Source organism: Myxocyprinus asiaticus, chromosome 20, assembly GCF_019703515.2.
Source record: "Myxocyprinus asiaticus isolate MX2 ecotype Aquarium Trade chromosome 20, UBuf_Myxa_2, whole genome shotgun sequence".
Taxonomy (NCBI): domain Eukaryota; kingdom Metazoa; phylum Chordata; class Actinopteri; order Cypriniformes; family Catostomidae; genus Myxocyprinus; species Myxocyprinus asiaticus.
In genome coordinates this window covers 5,483,712-5,502,307 of record NC_059363.1, presented here as the reverse complement: position 1 = coordinate 5,502,307, position 18,596 = coordinate 5,483,712, and the positions used below count along the sequence as shown (strand labels likewise).

Genomic DNA, 18,596 nt, shown 5'->3' with positions numbered 1-18,596 from the left:
AACCTCATGAAAATCGAGTGTTTTCTTCCCATCGAGTGCTCATCTAATATCTTCCTCTGAAGTGCGTATTCTATCAGCCAGAATCAAAACTTCAGGATCAGGATCAAAAGTTCCTCTGATTCACAAATCATGACGGTCAGTCCATGAAAATCCAGGCCGTTTAAACTGTCAGGAGATTGCTGCTGCTCATGCTGGATCTGCATGATTGCGTGAGTGCAACTTCAAAGTAAAAGCGCTTCACGTGCGCTATGAGTAAATGTCTTATTCACTATGCACTGTATTTACAATTGGTTTGATTCTGTATTTTTCGAGAAAATGCGGTTGTTAATGTGCACATGCCATCCATGGTTGCTGGACTACTGTGTGTTCTGTTATTTCCTTCTTCCTAATTTATTAACAATTTCTTCATGTGCAAATAATTTACTAAAATTTGATGACTAAACAGAAATCAGAAGAAACTGCTACCTACCATTTAAATACAATATTATTTAATATTTTATATTATTATAAGTTAAAGTTTAGTGTGAAATTGAGTAAATATAGTGCTAAATAAGCGTTTATTCATTTTTGAGCAATTTCATGTTTATGTTATTTACTTTATTAAATTGTGTGATGTATCAGAATTGTATCGGCCTATCAGCCACCATGCTTTCTGGATATCGGCATCGGCCATTAAAAAACCCATAGCGGTCGATCGCCAAGCAGTAACCAATCAAGTCTCTGCAGTGTTCAGCTCCAATGATGCCACTGGATACATCGGTATGAATAAATAAACAGTCGACCAAAAGGAAACAATCTGATTGATTTTACAATGATTTAACAAGTTTGTCGAGCAGTCGGGCAGAAACCTGATTGGTTTCACTGAGTCAACCTCAGTAATATAAAGAGTCAGATTTTCCAGCAAAATAGCCCTTTCTGTAAACTAAATATTTTGCACCAGACTTTGTTCATTCAAAGGGTTTCCATCTGTGATGACAAGCTGTCAGCCAGTTTTCATTATAGACGTAATATTTTCTGACCTACTGCAGCTTTACCAACTGTCGGTTGAATCTAGAAGCAATTATCACATAGGTACCGAAATTATGATAAAAACAGGTGGTTAAAACCATACCAAATACAGTTAAACTGGGTAAATACCACTTAGCAGTGTATTTTAAGACATTATTTGACTTCAACCTGTGTGCAGTGCTTCTCTACATGGATCAGAGAACAAGCCTGTTAAAAAAGCACCCAACTGATCTCTATCCACCTCCATTTTTAAGCAGGCTTTTGCTGTGATGATAACGCCGATATAGACTTGGCCTGAATCCATTCTCTCATAAATATGATAAGTGCAGGGGAGTGGTAAAAATTTTAGCAGACATTGGGATGACTTCAATCCAAGAGATATAAATAAAACTAATAAAACTAATATGATATTTCCTTTCAAGCCAGGCCACATTAAGATGTTCTCATTTTCACCGGCAGCAGTGGAACCACAGATGTTTTGTAAGCACAAAAAGAAGGCTTTTTCTTGGATGGCTTTTCAAACGAGTGAAAGATGTTGAAACAAGGTCATACTAGGACCAGTTTAAGCAGAACTCATCTCTTTCAGCTCCATAATGAACTGCACACAAAGGTTTTTGTATCCACCTGTAGATTGTTCTGTTCTACAGTAATGCAATATTTTGAATTACTTTCTGAATAATAACCAAAATAACCAAAGTTAAAAAAAATGTTGGCACCTTAATCATTCTTTAGGGCAGATAACCATGAAGTTGACAAATCTCTCAAGTCAAACTGTACACAATGTTAGGCAAATACAAAATTGTGCATGTAGGCCTACAGTTTAATTTGCAATGTATGATTAACTTCAAGCATAAAACAATATTGAAAATGGTCAATAATTTAAGTCCCCATTAATTAAAAATGAATACACATTCCTGGTCTTTTTGTCTACAATTCAACACATTATTCCCAAGAAATAGTTTTTTGTTTTGTAAATAACTGACTTTCAGAAATATCTCAGAAATATCTTTTCTATTCGGCTGACATCACCAAGGCCGCTTTAATTTCAACTAATGATTGCTGGCGGTTTTTCAGGAGGGGAGTAGTTCTCCACAACTGACTGCAAACTCTTGTACTTTTCACTGTCCAATCAATTACTGATGGATTGAGATCAAATTGTGCTACATTTTTTCTCATTACACAACTAAAATGGATTGGGAATGTCATATTATGTTGACTTTGCACATACAGTATTACATAAAGAGCGTGTTACCTATTTTCACAGTAGACGATGTTGAGATCCATGTTGACCCGCGTAACAAACATCTGGCAGTCGATCCGAACCTCGTTGATGGTGGGTGGAGGAAGTGCGTGTGCAACCACGACCATTCCCATGATCTGATTGGGTACCGAACGACTGTGTGTTAATGCCATTCTTATCCTCAGTCTGCCGGTAATGTGGATCACCTTGGAGAAGACACAGATGGAAAATTAAGAATCGATTCAAACTCAGTGTCTTAAGTGTTACACACAAATACCTTTGTAGGCACCAAACAAAAGTATTAAATCACAATAAAAGAAACATGCAGGCATTAATTATGAACTAAGTAAAACATGACCTCAGAAAACTGAATTATGTCTATCATGGCACTCTTTAATAATCTAGCATACACTTGTTTGTACTAGTATAACTCTAGTGTACACTTGGCCAAGATCCAAACCAAGATTTTTAGGTTCTTCTACCAGTTGAACACATTCATAAAATAATAAGAAACACAAAAAGTAACAACAAAGGCAGAGGAACTAGTGACTTTTTCTCTGGCTTTAAAGTTTGTAATGCTTTAAAGTCTTTGTAGCCCCTTTTGCCCAGAGGATGCATTGACTAGATCGGCAACAATGTTCTTTTTTGGATCCACCAATTTTAATCACCCTGGGAAACCTGGAGGGGATTATTTTTGTAGTTTCTAACTTCTGACACCATACTTTCATTGGTTCACCTCAGAGATTTGGTCAGAAGCTATTAGCATCATTCATATAGACAGTCTCGGCCCCCGAAGTCACTGAGCGCTGAGGCCGGTGGGCCTCTTTGATGCTTTGTATGTTTCCGCTGAGGGATAAGCAAGCCCAAGCCCTGGGACTGACTGACTGCCACTGTCACTAAAAAGAGTGAATCTTTGAGATCCTGGTTTGGAGTTGAGAGAGTCTATTCTAACTTTCACAGAATCCTAAATTAGGGGCAATTACAAATTATTCTAAACTTTGATGACATCTGTCACATTCAGTCTTAGCTGGAAAAACCTGTTTGCCAGGCAAATTTTATCTTGGGTTTTGAAAAACATATTTTAATTGAATATTTTGTGAGACTAGAGCTCTGTTCCAAAACCTAGTGTACTGCCAACCTAGACAATATTTTAAGGAATTATAGGCGCGCTCCCTAAGCAAGGGATGTTGCCTTCTAAGATTCCTCGTTATGGTCAAATTCTGTGGCAGCTTTGCATGTATCAAGAGAAATGGCAACTATTCACTTATATTATGTTCAATAATGAAACAATTAGATAAAACTAGTTCACTCTAATAACTGTCGCTATTTTACACACTATTTGTGTGTGCTATGTATTTCTATGGTTATCTAAGTAGTGTTAGGATGCTTCCTTAGAAGATAGCAAGGCAGCTCACTAGGTTTTGGAACAGAGCTCATATGTTGTTAAACCCTTTTTCTGGAATGAGCATGTTTGAAGCTTTCTTTTTCTATAACCGTTTTTCAGATTAAGCAATCCCAGATTAAACTAGGAATGGGAATCGTAAAGATTTTATTAACGATTCCAGTTCCGATTCTGATTCTCCTTAACACTTCCTAATGGTTTCTTAACTGTACCATTAATTATTTTTTTAATGGTACATTTGAGGAAGAAATAGTTGGGAACACTGTAAGAAAAGCAATAGGATTTACTGCCCTCAGCATCCTGCTACTAAATTATGAGACAATTTCATATTTTATAACAGAACAGATTCTTGCAAAAGTGTTTACACAGACTTTTTAATTAAGATATTTTATTAATCCATTATTATTATTATTATTATTACATAAAATACCACAGTACTGCTTTACAATACTGTAAGTTTATATTTGTTAACAGTAGTTAATCAATTAGATATCATGAACTAACAATGAACAATATTTTTTACAGCAATTATTAATCTTGTTTAATGTAAAATACAATTGTTCATTGTTAGTTCATGTTAGTTCATACAGTAATGCATTACCTACTGTTAACATGTACAGCTTTTAATAAAAAATGTAATTAGCATATTTTGCATATTTAAAAAAATAATTTGCATACTTTGAAATTAACATTGATGTAAAAGTGGTGTGTTAAGCTCAACACTAGCGTGCAGTTACAAAGACACCTAATGCAGCTGCAATAAGACACCACAGCACACCATGATCAGAAGTTGATGTCCAATTATGGTGTGATACCAATCCCCACACCAATTCTGGCAAACACAGTGACATGCCAGAGACCATGCCAGCCCATACAAAAAAACACACAATCTCCAAAATACTCACATAATGCCCTCCCTTTCAATAAATAACATTGAGCTGTATTAAAAACATACTAAATGGAAATTAACTCTTCTGAAGGCCAAAGTGAGTGGCACCAAAAAGTTAGTTTGATAATACAACTTTTGAAGTAATTGCCACAAAGTGAGACCTGCCGGTGGATTGCTGCAGGAGTGCTCTTGGCAAGAACATCATAAGCTCTGGCAAAACATTAAATATGCACAGGCTGCTTAATGCAAACTGACATGGCAAGGGTTCACCACGGCCGTGGCAAGAGGCAGCTGCATAGCATATCTCAATTTAATACAAGCCAACATAACAAAGGGATCAATTTTATAATTCATAGTTCAGCACACAATGCTCTCTCTCTCTCTCTCTCTCTCTCTCTCTCTCTCTCTCTCTCTCTCTCTCTCTCGCCCATCACCACGTCAGTGAATATAGAAGAGGTATACATAAAAAATAAGATTCATCTGTTCCTAGGGATTCTCCGGAGTGCTTTTGAAATGTGATACAGCACAAGTAATGATAGAGAGCTTTTACATGAGTGCATTAACTGAGCTGAGGGCCGAGATGCCGCCAAAAAAGAAAAGATGGGTTTGAGCTGGAGAAGAATTCACTTTGATTTGACCTCCAGAGTGGAGGGGAGATATAAACAGCCATGATGCGTGCCGTGCCGTGCCTCGCACCGATCACCAAATGCTGGTGCGCCATATGCAAAATTCATACTTCTGTATTATGTAACAATACAAATATTGACTTAATTTAGAGTAAATGCAATAAGAAGTGTCCTTGTCTGGCTTGTAATATATGCAAATGTGCATGCGTGAATATTTATGCTATGGGTTAGTGTGCTCCCCGACTTCACGCTTATTTGCATCGAATCTACGTCCAGATGGATACGGAGGGGGCTGTGGGGGTCTGGATCCCAGTCTCTTACTAAAAGACCAATTCGAACAATCAGTTACTTCCATATTAACAATTTGATTGATACTAAATGTTATTAAAACGTACATTTTAGTGAAGTGTTCGGTGATATACTTTATGAGTAGTATTCTCTGCATTAGCCTTAGTGATTAAAGGTGAACCTAAACACTGGCTTGGTTATAATATGACACATTTGTGTGTAGAAGACCACATAAATATAGGCATACTGAAATAATCGTAAATATTCTTGTAGGTTTGACTTTCAATTAAACTTTCAGCTTGTATGTGACCATCTCTTATCCACACTAGGGGTGGGGATCACAAGGTAACTGGCGATACGATATTATATCGATATCTTGGTCACAATACGATATAATTGCAATTCTTTATTTTTGGTGTATTGTGATTCAAAACTGTGATAGACTGCGATATCATATTTTACTCTTTTTAATTTGTATTCATAGGACTTAAGAAAACTGTTGCCAAATACCAAATGCATTATTAAATAAATATAAAAGTGCCTCAAATAATTTAAACGTAAACCATTTATTTGTGAAGGTAAACAATACTGACCCTCAAATAAGTTTTAAATTTTAGTTTTTCACATTGTATGTTGACCTGGAATGTGGAATGGATTCTTTAGTGGATCTTTTTTATGTTTATATGTGATAGGATGCAACATTACGGAGTCAATTGAAATATTATTCTAATTTGTAATATATTATTATTGTTGTTATTGTTGATAATAATATAGTTATATTACACTCTGTAACCCTCTGGCTTTTATTTTTGCATAACACTGTAGGAAGAACTTGGAGTTCTGTAAGCTAGTATACAGTAGTTCTAATATACTTCTCAATAGGGTGCTGTGTGTGTGTTTGTCAGAGCATCACTCATTCCCTGAAACGTGCTGCACATGCAGACAGTATTTTTCCCTTTAAATGCATACTTTTGCGATTCACAAAACTACTGTATGGCTTCAAGAGACTTTGAATATAATGCACGAGTCATATGGACTACTTTAACAGTGCTTTTATGCTTCTTTAATGTCATAGCGGAGCCAGTCTTTCTAGCAAGCCTCTGTTGGCCATCTTTGGAATGCTCTCGAGAGGCAATTTCCAGTCATGCCAGTGCAGCTCCTATCTACTTGAATGGAGAATGACCAAAATCTCAAAAACTGTTGGTCAAGATTACGATCAAAGAACATATTTCAAATCAGCAATAAAATCTGACAACACTGGAATCCTAAATTGTGATTCTTTACCTCATATTACACTAAAAAATGAAATTTTCCTGGCTTGTATGAGCTAATGAGCGTTAGCGAGTTGATTGACAGGTGATGTCTGTATCTAAAAGGTGATTGGCTCTTTTAACTATAAGGTGGGACTTCCTTTCTACATCTGTTGACCGTTGGGCGCTCAGAGCTCCTTGGTTGAGCATTCCAATTTCTGCCATTCATTTTAATAGAAGTGGCCCATCTCTGCTAAATAGTCTCTGGTGGAGCTTGACTGTAACAAAAATGACACACATTAACACAAAATGCCAGAGCACTGGAAAACGCACTAATGCGCTAATGACCAAAAGAGCAATCACTTCACTTCTGGTAATGTGGACTTTAATGTGCAACATAAACAATGTTTTTTTTCTGGGTCTTTGACAAACCAATATGTTGACAAACTCTAGATTTGAAAGGTGAAGGCAGATTTTGAATAGTCACCGACGCGCTCATGCTGTCAACAACTTATTCGTATTGTGGGTGATGCCAAAGGAGTTCCGTTCTGTCTCCGCAGAAAAGTATAATAACTGCGCCATCTAAGGAACTGTTGTAGAAGTTGAAAAAGGTAAATAAGATCGATTTTTAGCACGTGAATATCAATACAATATTGTGAGTAAAAATATCACAATACTTATATCGATTTTTTCCCCCCACCTCTAATCCACATTTGTATACAAAAAATATAAAGGGTAGCAATTTGAAAACCAATACAATAACAGAAAAAGAACTCAAACACTACATAATATATACAATCAATAAGGGGTGTAACAATTCGCTCTGATAATGATTCGATTCGATTACAGTTATTTACCTAACGATTACAATGCATCGTATAATCTGAAATTTGGTCACGATTTGATTCTATTATTTTGGAATGATTTATAATTATTTTCAAAAATATGCTAAAAAAAGATTCAAAGTTTTACTGAACATTTGGAATTTAGACAGCACAGAAATGCACCAGACTTGAGCACTAGAGTCACAGATGAATTTAGGACCAAGGAGCTTATTTGTTTGGCTGCATATATTAACAAAAAAATGCATTACATGAAATCAATTATAGATATGATTATGTTACATGTAAACATAATATGGTCAATATAGATATGTTACATGCATAATAGATAAAGGATAACATAATGTCTGATGCAACATAATGATGCAAACACACACAAAAAGACTGTAAAACTGTGAAATAAGCATAATAGATTTGCATATCATGTAACATTAAGAGATATTGCATCAATTATTAAAGATGAAATGTTGTGTGCAGGCAGATAAGATCCATGTTTTAATCGAGCAGGGTCATAGAATAAAAAAAACTATTAGTAGCGTGTAAAGGTGGTTATACACAGAATGTGGTAACTGTGAGTTCCCTATTCATTTTGGGATAGGGAGATTGGTGCCAGATGGCTAAACAATGGCGCCTCTGCTTGTCAAGCTCGTTCAATCACATTTTCATGCAGCACTGTTTGCGGCACACACCTCGAAGTCATTGACCAATCACTGGTGACTGTAGTCAACTGGTTAGTACCATTCAGAACAGTCTGAAATCGCTCCCTATCCCCTGTAGCATTCACTATTAAGAGTATAAATGAAAAAGTGAGAGTTTTCGTTCACAACCAACATCTTCCCACCAGTCACATCTATTTAAGTTCTACTCGTGGTTAAACTGCTTTATGGAGAAATAAGACATTTAATGGAGATACAAAAGCAAAATTAACATTTCGTAATCTGGAAAGAAGGCAACAACAATGACCTTACTTTGGTCAAATGGGTGTAAACAGTTTTGAATAATGACACAGAAAGCCGATTTCGTCAGCATCCATCCATTTTATCTTATGTAGGTTCGCTGATGAATTCAGCAGCACAAACTTTCTTAATTTCAAAGTGCACTTTCTTTCCCTTCAATCTTGCATGCTTCTCTCCGTGTCTGTTGCGAGAATATTCATGCATCTTAATATAGTAATGATAATCGATTCTTAAATTCCATAATCGATGCACTGCGATACATCTATGCATTTTTACTATCATATTAATTCAGAGATAGTGGTCGAGTGACATAGGTTTCTAATGGTCAATACCAATATACATACATACATACATACATATATATATATAAATGTAATTTATGATAGCAACTAAGATATAAACAAAATTGCTGAAATTAAATGAACACTTAAACACAATGGAACTAACTAACACAGTTATCATTGGCGATAATCTCAAAATAGCCAAATATCGTCAGATTAATCTGCCTAGTTGATATATTGCTCTATCACTATTAACATTTTATACATACAGTAAATACTGCATGTTTCAAAATGTGCATTAAATATTGACCAGGTTGTCGTAGATTATTGGCCGATAGGATAATCTCAAAGTGCCAAATATCGGTCAAATATTCATCCTAGCTAATACATATTGGTCTATCAAGTACGAAATCTACTAAGTACGATTTTGATTCTATTAGAACATGATGACACAGTCGTCTCTGGATCACAGTCTTACCTTGTACCCAGATGACTTGATGTGTACGCCTCTCTTAGTAAGCGTGGACTTCATGCGGATGAAGAAGGAACGTTCTAGAGTGTTATCCGGTGACAGAAGACTGGGGCTGCTTGACTCCACTGCAGAAACAAACACAAATCCTATTACTTTACATCGCCAAACCAATACACAACTCATAGGAAGCCCTAGAGAGGGCAACATATCAGATTGCCTTAGTGAGCAGGACGCTATATAACAACTTCTCATTGAGTTTCTATCATCACTAGATAGACAGTTAATGACAGTTAATAACAGCACAACCTGATAAGGGGGAAAGGTGCTAATCAAACTTTGACAATGGCTTAATTGTTTTTACTAATAGCACCAAACAGAGCTTTGCAGAACACGGTTAACTGCTTCAAACTCTTTATGGCAAAGTGTAGCGCGGAGGAGGGCGGGGCCGGGCCGGAATGACGCACGCCCGGACCCCAATCAGTCTGATGAGGTGAGCGAGGGATAAAGGCGACCGGAGACGACAGTTCGAGAGAGAGAGAGAGAGAACTATGGGCAGCTGCCCTGTATGTGTTTATGTTTGTGTGCTTTTGTTTAAGTTTATTATTAAACTATTATTTATACTGTCAAGCCGGTTTTCGCCGCCTCCTTTCCCTCTAACCCCTTTACACAAATAAATATATCTCACCAAGCTGGTGTTATGAGACATATCTCTCCCCATAGTAATAAGTAAATTAAGAAATTAGATTTTTGCCTGGATGATGATAAAATAGGTTGAAAAATCCTTTGACTGAGGGAATAAAGGAATATCAGAGATGTGGGGGTGGGTTCAACCACCCAGAACACCCTTGCAGCCACATAGCAAAGCCCTAGCAACAACTCAGAACACCTTAGAAATCACCTAACAATGCCCTGGCAACCACCCAGAACACCCTAGCAACCACCTAGAACACACTTTCAATCAACCAGAACACCATAACAACCACCTAGCAAAGACCTAGCAACCACCCAGAACAACCATACAGCATTTTCTTTTTTCTGAAGAAAATGTACTTAATGTAATCTAGTTATAATAAATAATTTCTAATAGAACATCAAAAGAATGCAAATAAACCAATGTATTTCTCATGCACAATGCGCCATAATGCACCTCACACCAGATGGGGGAAAATAAAACTAATTCTTGCCTTGATCTTAACACAAGGACACCTGACAAACAAAGAAGGGTTTGCTAATTTGCCATAACACGCTTGATTAGGGCTAAATTAATTGCACATTTTAACTTGTCTTGACATTCAGCTTGTAACAAACAGGCATTGTACACCGTGTAGTTGACTCCACCCCTGTGCTTTTGAAACAAGAGTGAACAGTGAACAGACAAAAACGATAAAAAGGTTATAATTAGTGGTGCTTGCTAAGGAAAGCATATTATTAATTGCTCATCCTTTGGGTTAGGGGTTTCGAAACATGAATGATACTTCAAAATGGTGTATGGCTTCAAAAAAGTTTGGCTGCAAAGAGACATTTCGAATTAAGATCAGTCTACACTTCAGAAATCCAGAGAGAGCAGAGGACGCTGTGGTTTGGACAGTTCTAGCAGAGGTAAAATGACCTAAGGGACACCTGGACAGTTTTGCTGGACTCAACTTCATAAGGCTCTGGGTTTCGACCGCTGTCTCTTCCTCCATTTTCTTTCTCTTTCTTTCAAAGCCTCTTCTCCTCTTTCTTTCTTTTGGAGAACATGAATTAAATGTCATTTAAAATCTAACTAGTCCTTTATCACTCTGGGGAAAAGGCACAGCCATGTTATATTTAGTCATTTAATTTCTTCTGATTAAATATGAATTACTATGAAATTTTTCTCATCATCTAACACACAAGAATATGCCAACAGCCTTTTAATACACTATATAAGCACAAACTTCAGCTCTAAGAGTTTAATTCGCCTCTCTAATCCAATCACATCAACCTTATTTCTCTTATCACACATTCCCATTTTGAATTAAATGAGCTCATTAGTTTTAATCAAAGGCAGAGAGATCAAAACTTGCACTTAAATGCTTTAGATCAGAGCTGTCAGTCAAGCGTAGAGTTCTATTTGACAAACACAAGATCAGAGGCCGTTTGAAACTCTGCATTTTCATTAAGAATGAGATGGGCTTAAAGACACGTGTGCTGTTCGGACGAAGAGGTCACTTATCACGTGCCCTCCATGTCCTCTCTTTGCTGACAATGCCGGGAAATAAATTATAGAGTAAAACCTTTGCAACAGACACTCGTGCTCATGAACTCTGCCTGAACAATACACTGAATTTTAGAATAGCCCTCCTGACTATATACATGCTACTGAGCAATAACAAAGACTGGGAATCATGCCAGCTTTGCTTAGTCTGAGACAAATAAACTGTCACTGTAAGCACAATAAGATACAAATCCAGGAGTACAGCCAACCGTATAAATAAAGTAAGTTAGTAGATCACAGTAGTATTCATATCAATTACACAACTGAACTCGTATTCCCATGAAAAGGGCGAGATTGGCTGATTACTTCAAATGGTGATCCATCTCTATACTACAAGGCACAAAGAACCATTGGAACCATTGTATTAAAAAAAAAAAATAATGTAACACACTTAAAATAAATAAATAAGAATAATAAATAAATACAATAAAAAACTGGCATCTGTGGTTGCCAGAAATTCATCATAAAAATACAGTTACCATGTTTCAGGCATTACAGGATGTCATTTTGGTGCATTTCACAACCATATACTGTATATCATTCAATTATATAATACTGTGGTTCTCAAACTTATTTGTACCAAGGCACATCTTTGTAATTATAAAATTTCCAAGGCACACCATTTTTTCCCTCAAAATACAATGATACATACATCCTCATAAATGTGAAATAAAATGTATTAAACCTGAAACACAAATCAGAAATTAAAAATGGACTTGAAACCATGGTAAATTATATCTGTGAAAAAAAAAAGATGTACTACACAAATTTCATGGAATATTTGAAAAAGGTTATTTAGGCTGTAAGGACAAATCAGGGCACTACGCAAACATTTTTATTTTGGAAAAAAATGCAAAAGAATAATGACGGATAAAAATAATATGATGATTATAAAACAATGTTTTTTTATTTTTTGGAAATTGCATTGACCTGGAATTTGCATAAGCACGATGCCATGCAGCATCGTGGTAGTCTCATTATTTGACTCAAAATGTTTCTCAGAAACTTGTATTTGAGCGCAAGGTTAAGACATCATCCATCAATATTTAATTATTCAAAACATTGTCCGTCATTTTGATAGATAGAGTTACAAGCAAGAATCTCCGCTTAAACCATTTTCACGTGGTATACCTTCACTATCTCTCGATCTGTGCGTGCACGTGAAAGAGAAGAGGAGAGCGCTCGCAGCCGCGTGAGACTGAAAAAATGGCGCTTTGAATGCAAAACTGACTAATGTGCCTCTTTTAAAAGTACTTGGTATATGATGCAAGATGCATCAGGGAGTTTTTATTCTGATTGTAGGTTGCAATAATAAGTTCATAACTTTGGGTGTAAGATCAGCTGTCACTCGCACCGGTGCAGCCAAATAATTGTCCGAATTCACATGCAGTAATCTTCATTCACAAATGCTGGAGCTCTACAAATTCCATGGCACACCGGCACACCTGCCACGGTACACCAGTGTGCCATGGCACACCATTTGAGAACCACTGATATAATATTACAGCTGCACTACAGAACTTTGTGTTCTCTAGCGACATCTGTGGTTGAAACGTAAAATTGCAAGCAATTTGCGGAAGAATCAGAATGAGCTTTATTGCCAAGTATGCTTACACACACATAGAATTTGGTCATGACCATGGTGACAAAAGCTTCCAGTGCAAAGAGAATACAAAAAAAATTATATACGTATATATATATATATATATATATATATATATATATATATATACAACATATACAGTACTGTGCAAAAGTCTTAGGTGCATAAGATGTTTCTTAAGATAGTTATGTATATCTTTAGCTTTAGTGTGTAAATAGGAAATATAAATTTTAGACTCCCAAACATTACTTTTGTAAATAGAATAGATTAGAATAGAAGAACAGGGAGCATGGCCCCGACAGACCCCCTACTAAACATCGAGTCAGTATGGGATTAAATGAAGAGATAGAAGCAACTGAGACAGCAAATTCTCCAAGAAGCTAGGAACATCCTATCTACCAACAACCAAGAAAAACTGTGTCCGGGAGTACCTAGGAGAATTGGTGCTGTTTTGAAGGCAAAGGTGGTCACATCAAATATTGATTTAGCTTTTTTATGTTTACTGGACTTTGCATGACATTAATTGATAAATGTAAACTATTTATGGCATTATTTTTGAAGACATCCTTACATGCAAAATTTTTCACCAGTGCCTAAAACTTTTACACAGTACTGTACATACAAACATTGAAATATACATATAAACATATATACGTAAACAGTGAAATAAGAATAAAAAATAAGATACAACAGATAAATATATAGAGGAAACTACAGAAGGGCAATGTGTTATTCAAATATGTTATATACAGATATACAGTTATGTGCAAGGTGATTTAATGTATTGTTCAGAAGAGGTAGGCTATGTCAAATAAATATAAATGGAATATAAATATGAATGAATAGTTGAATATGCACATGATTGTATTGCCAAAATGGAGAGTATTGGGGGCAGTTTTAATTGTTCATAAGGTGAATGGGCTGAGGGAAGAAACTGTTCTTGTGCCTGACTGTTCTGGTGCTCAGAGCTCTGTAGCGCCGGCCAGAGGGCAACAGTTCAAAAAGGTAGTGTGCTGGGTTAATGTGGTCCAAAGCGATTTTCCAGCCCTTTTCCTCACTCTGGAGGTGTACAGTTCTTGGAGGGTGGGAAGGTGAGAATCAATAATCCGCTCAGCAGTCCAGACTATCCTTGAAGTCTTCATGATGTCTGACTTGGTAGCTGAACCAAACCAGACAGTTATTGAAGAGCAGAGGATGGACTCAATGACTGCTGAGTAGAACTGGATCAGCAGCGCCTGTGGCAGGTTGAACTTCCTCAGCTGGTGAAGGAAGTACAACCTCTGTTGGGCCTTTTTCACAATGGAGTCAATGTGGGTCTCCCACTTCAAGTCCTGTGAGATAGTAGTGCCCAGGATCCTGAATGACTCCAATGCTGCCACAGTGCTGTTTAGAATGAATAGTGGGTTAATGTTGGGGTGTTCCTCCTAAAGTCCACTATCATGTCCACTGTTTTGAGCATGCTCAGCTCTAGGTTGTTTTGACTGCACCAGTGAGCCAGCCATTCCACCTCCCTTTAGACTCATCGTCATCTTGGGCACCAGTGCTGATTGTGTATGTGCTGGTAGTGAATTTCCCCAGTCTCACTAACTGCTGCCTATCTGTTAGAAAGCTGGTGATCCACTGACAGATAGAGGTGGGAACTGAGAGCTGGGTTAATTTATTCCCTTGGAGAGCAGGGATGATGGTGTTGAAAGCTGAACTGAAGTCCACAAATAGGATCCTTGCATAAGTCCCTGGTCTGTCTAGATGTTGCAGTATGTAATGCAGTCCCATATTGACTGCATCATCCACAGACCTGTTAGCTCAATAGACAAACTGCAAGGGATCCAGAAAGGGTCCAGTGTTGTCCTTCAGGTGGGCCAACACCAGTCTCTCAAATGACTTCATGACCACAGACATCAGGGCGACAGGTCTGTAGTTATTAAGTCCTGCAGTCTTGAGTTTCTTTGGGACAAGGATGATGGTGGAGTATTTGAAGCAGCTGGGAACTTCACACTGCTCCAGTGATGTGTTGAAGTTCTGTGTGAAGATGGGGACAGCTGGTTAGCACAGGCTTTTAGACAAGTGGGTGAAACACCAACTAGGCTCTGTGCTTTCCTTGTCTTTTGTTTCCAGAAGATCCGGCACATATCCTGTTCACAGATCTTAAGTGCAGGTTGAGTAGCAGAAGAGGGGCGGAGGGCGGTTGCAGGAGATGTGAAGTGAAGGTCCGAGCGGGTGTGGGGTGTGAGACTGGGCTTTTCAAATCTACAATAAAACACATTCAATTCGTCAGCCAGTTGTTGATTCCCTACAGTGTTGGGGGATGGTGTCTTGTAGTTGGTAATGTATTTCAGGCCTCTCCACACTGATGTAGGGTCATTAGCTGAAAACTTGTTTTCCAGCTTTTTTAGAGTAACTTTTTTAGCCACTCAAAACTCCTTTGTCAGTGTGTTTTTGGCCTGATTATACAAGATTTTATCCACACTTCTGTAAGCATCCTCTTTGGCCTGACGAAGCTGCCTGAGTTTTGCTGTAAACCATGGTTTGTCATTTTTGCATGTTAAATAAGTCCTTGTAGGAATGCACATGTCCTCACAGAAACTGACATATGATGTCACAGTATCTGTGAGCTTATCCAGTTTGGTGGCTGCAGCTTCAAAAACACTCCAATCAGTGCAGTCAAAAGAGGCTTGTAGTTCCAGCTCTGCTTCATTGGTCCATCTCTTTATAGTCTTAACTACAGATTTAGCTGATTTTATTTTCTGCTTGTAGGTTGGAAGAAGATGAACCAGACAGTGATCAGAGAGGTATAACAGATGAAAGCTTTGCCATGTACATTAGTAATGATGTATAATTCAAGCTTCTCTGTGCTAACTGGACCACTGGCTGACTGCATACTGTGATGTGGTGGTGATTTTTCAATGCCGCCCCTATGGGCAGTGACCTGAGGTGCACAAAAAAGTACAGGATGAGTATGTTATCTATTCTAGAGGACACTTTAGAATTCAGGTCATTTCTTCATGTCATTGTATCGGCCAACAAGCTCCTTTATGTATCGAGTGTCTTTTACATGTATTAATGTACCAAATCACATGTAAAAGTGCAGTATGATCTTTATAAACGGTTCTGAAGTAAATAATTGTGAGTTTCTGTAATGCATTCTCTCAAAGCAGTGGTCGCAATACATTATACACAAGCTGCTTTTAGAGACACTTAAAGTGTGATCAATATTTAATCCCTCAATAATGAAAAAGGATTCCCTGACAAGAAAAGCTCTGATGCGGGTTTGAGATGTCACCACGGCAAACAGGAAAACAAATGACACCTGTGGTGAAGTAAACGTAGCAAATCTCTGTAGAAGAATGTTGATCACTGACAAGAAGAAATATGCTTTTAAAAACAGCTTCAAGAATTAGACTCTGGATTTACAGTCCAATCCTGACCAAAAGCCTGTAAAAAAAGAAAACAATTATACACAAAGAAACACAATATTCTAAAAGGAAATTGCATCCATCGAAAAACTGGGGCCATATGTTCTCTACAACAGGAAAAGGAAATGCATTAAAAAAAACATATGGACTCAGAACTGCCCTTATGATAAATGGGGTGCAGTAAAATTTTACATTGCACTATCTGTCTTTTGAATAATCTATGCCACATACTTCACTGAATAAGAGCTTATTTCTTCTCTCTTTTCTGTCCACAAACATACTTCAGATTTACTGTGAGTGTATACAGTAAGTCAGGTGTGAATGGTTTGTCAGTACTTGCATTGCCTTGACTGTTTGAACTTTATGAAGAATCAGATGCATGTTGGAATGCCACAGTCATGCATCGCCACCGCAATTTCTCTTAAAGGCAGATTAAAAACCAGATGATCTAGCTGTGTTGGATCATGACAAACACACACGTAGAAACAGCATGCTCTGATGCTGTGCAAGCAGTTCTATATGTGACTATTTGTAACGATGCGCTGGCACTGCTGATGACGAAGCGTAGAGAACCCAAGTGCAGTTTATTTACAAGTGCAGTAATCCAAACATGATGACTAAACAAACAACCTTGACTTGACAAAACACATATATTCAATACTTAACAAATGCCAATGGTGAACATGAGGGCTTAAATACATGGACATGGGGGAACATAAACCAATGAACAAATAGAACTGATAACAAGTTAATTAAATAATAAACCAATGAAAACATGACACATGAACATGGAGGGAAAACATGAAATCACATGACAAGGGAACAGGAACTAAATTTTTCTAAATAAAAGACATGAATCAACAAAATACACATGACACTATTTACAGGTGCATCTCAATAAATTAGAATGTCGTGGAAAAGTTCATTTATTTCAGTAATTCAACTCAAATTGTGAAACTCGTGTATTAAATAAATTCAATGCACACAGACTGAAGTAGTTTAAGTCTTTGGTTCTTTTAATTGTGATGATTTTGGCTCACATTTAACAAAAACCCACCAATTCACTCTCTCAAAAGATTAGAATACATCATAAGACCAATAAAAAAAAACATTTTTAGTGAATTGTTGGCCTTCTGGAAAGTATGTTCATTTACTGTATATGTACTCAATACTTGGTAGGGGCTCCTTTTGCTTTAATTACTGCCTCAGTTCGGCGTGGCATGGAGGTGATCAGTTTGTGGCACTGCTGAGGTGGTATGGAAGCCCAGGTTTCTTTGACAGTGGCCTTCAGCTCATCTGCATTTTTTGGTCTCTTGTTTCTCATTTTCCTCTTGACAATACCCCATAGATTCTCTATGGGGTTCAGGTCTGGTGAGTTTGCTGGCCAGTCAAGCACACCAACACCATGGTCATTTAACCAACTTTTGGTGCTTTTGGCAGTGTGGGCAGGTGCCAAATCCTGCTGGAAAATGAAATCAGCATCTTTAAAAAGCTGGTCAGCAGAAGGAAGCATGAAGTGCTCCAAAATTTCTTGGTAAACGGGTGCAGTGACTTTGGTTTTCAAAAAACACAATGGACCAACACCAGCAGATGACATTGCAGCCCAAATCATCACAGACTGTGGAAACTTAACACTGGACTTCAAGGAACTTGGGCTATGAGCTTCTTCACCCTTCCTCCAGACTCTAGGACCTTGGTTTCCAAATGAAATACAAAACTTGCTTTCATCTGAAAAGAGGACTTTGGACCACTGGGCAACAGTCCAGTTCTTCTCCTTAGCCCAGGTAAGATGCCTCTGACGTTGTCTGTGGTTCAGGAGTGGCTTAACAAGAGGAATACGACAACTGTAGCCAAATTCCTTGACATGTCTGTGTGTGGTGGCTCTTGATGCCTTGACCCCAGCCTCAGTCCATTCCTTGTGAAGTTCACCCAAATTCTTGAATCGATTTTGCTTGACAATCATAAGGCTGCGGTTCTCTCGGTTGGTTGTGCATCTTTTTCTTCCACCCTTTTTCCTTCCACTCAACTTTCTGTTAACATGCTTGGATACAGCACTCTGTGAACAGCCAGCTTCTTTGGCAATGAAT

At 37.6% G+C, this 18,596-nt stretch overlaps 1 protein-coding gene across 2 annotated transcripts in view; it reads right to left on the bottom strand.

The window, feature by feature from the left end:
- Positions 1-18,596, bottom strand: part of LOC127411510 (neuronal PAS domain-containing protein 3-like) — a 400,645-nt gene that overhangs the window by 23,952 nt on the left and 358,097 nt on the right. For both annotated transcript variants that reach the window (XM_051647156.1, XM_051647155.1), the window contains exons 7-8: positions 9,261-9,379; positions 2,261-2,454 (exon numbers count right to left, since the gene is read on the bottom strand). In XM_051647156.1, coding sequence (XP_051503116.1) covers positions 2,261-2,454; positions 9,261-9,379 — 313 coding nt within the window. The remainder of the gene's footprint in view (positions 1-2,260; positions 2,455-9,260; positions 9,380-18,596) is intronic.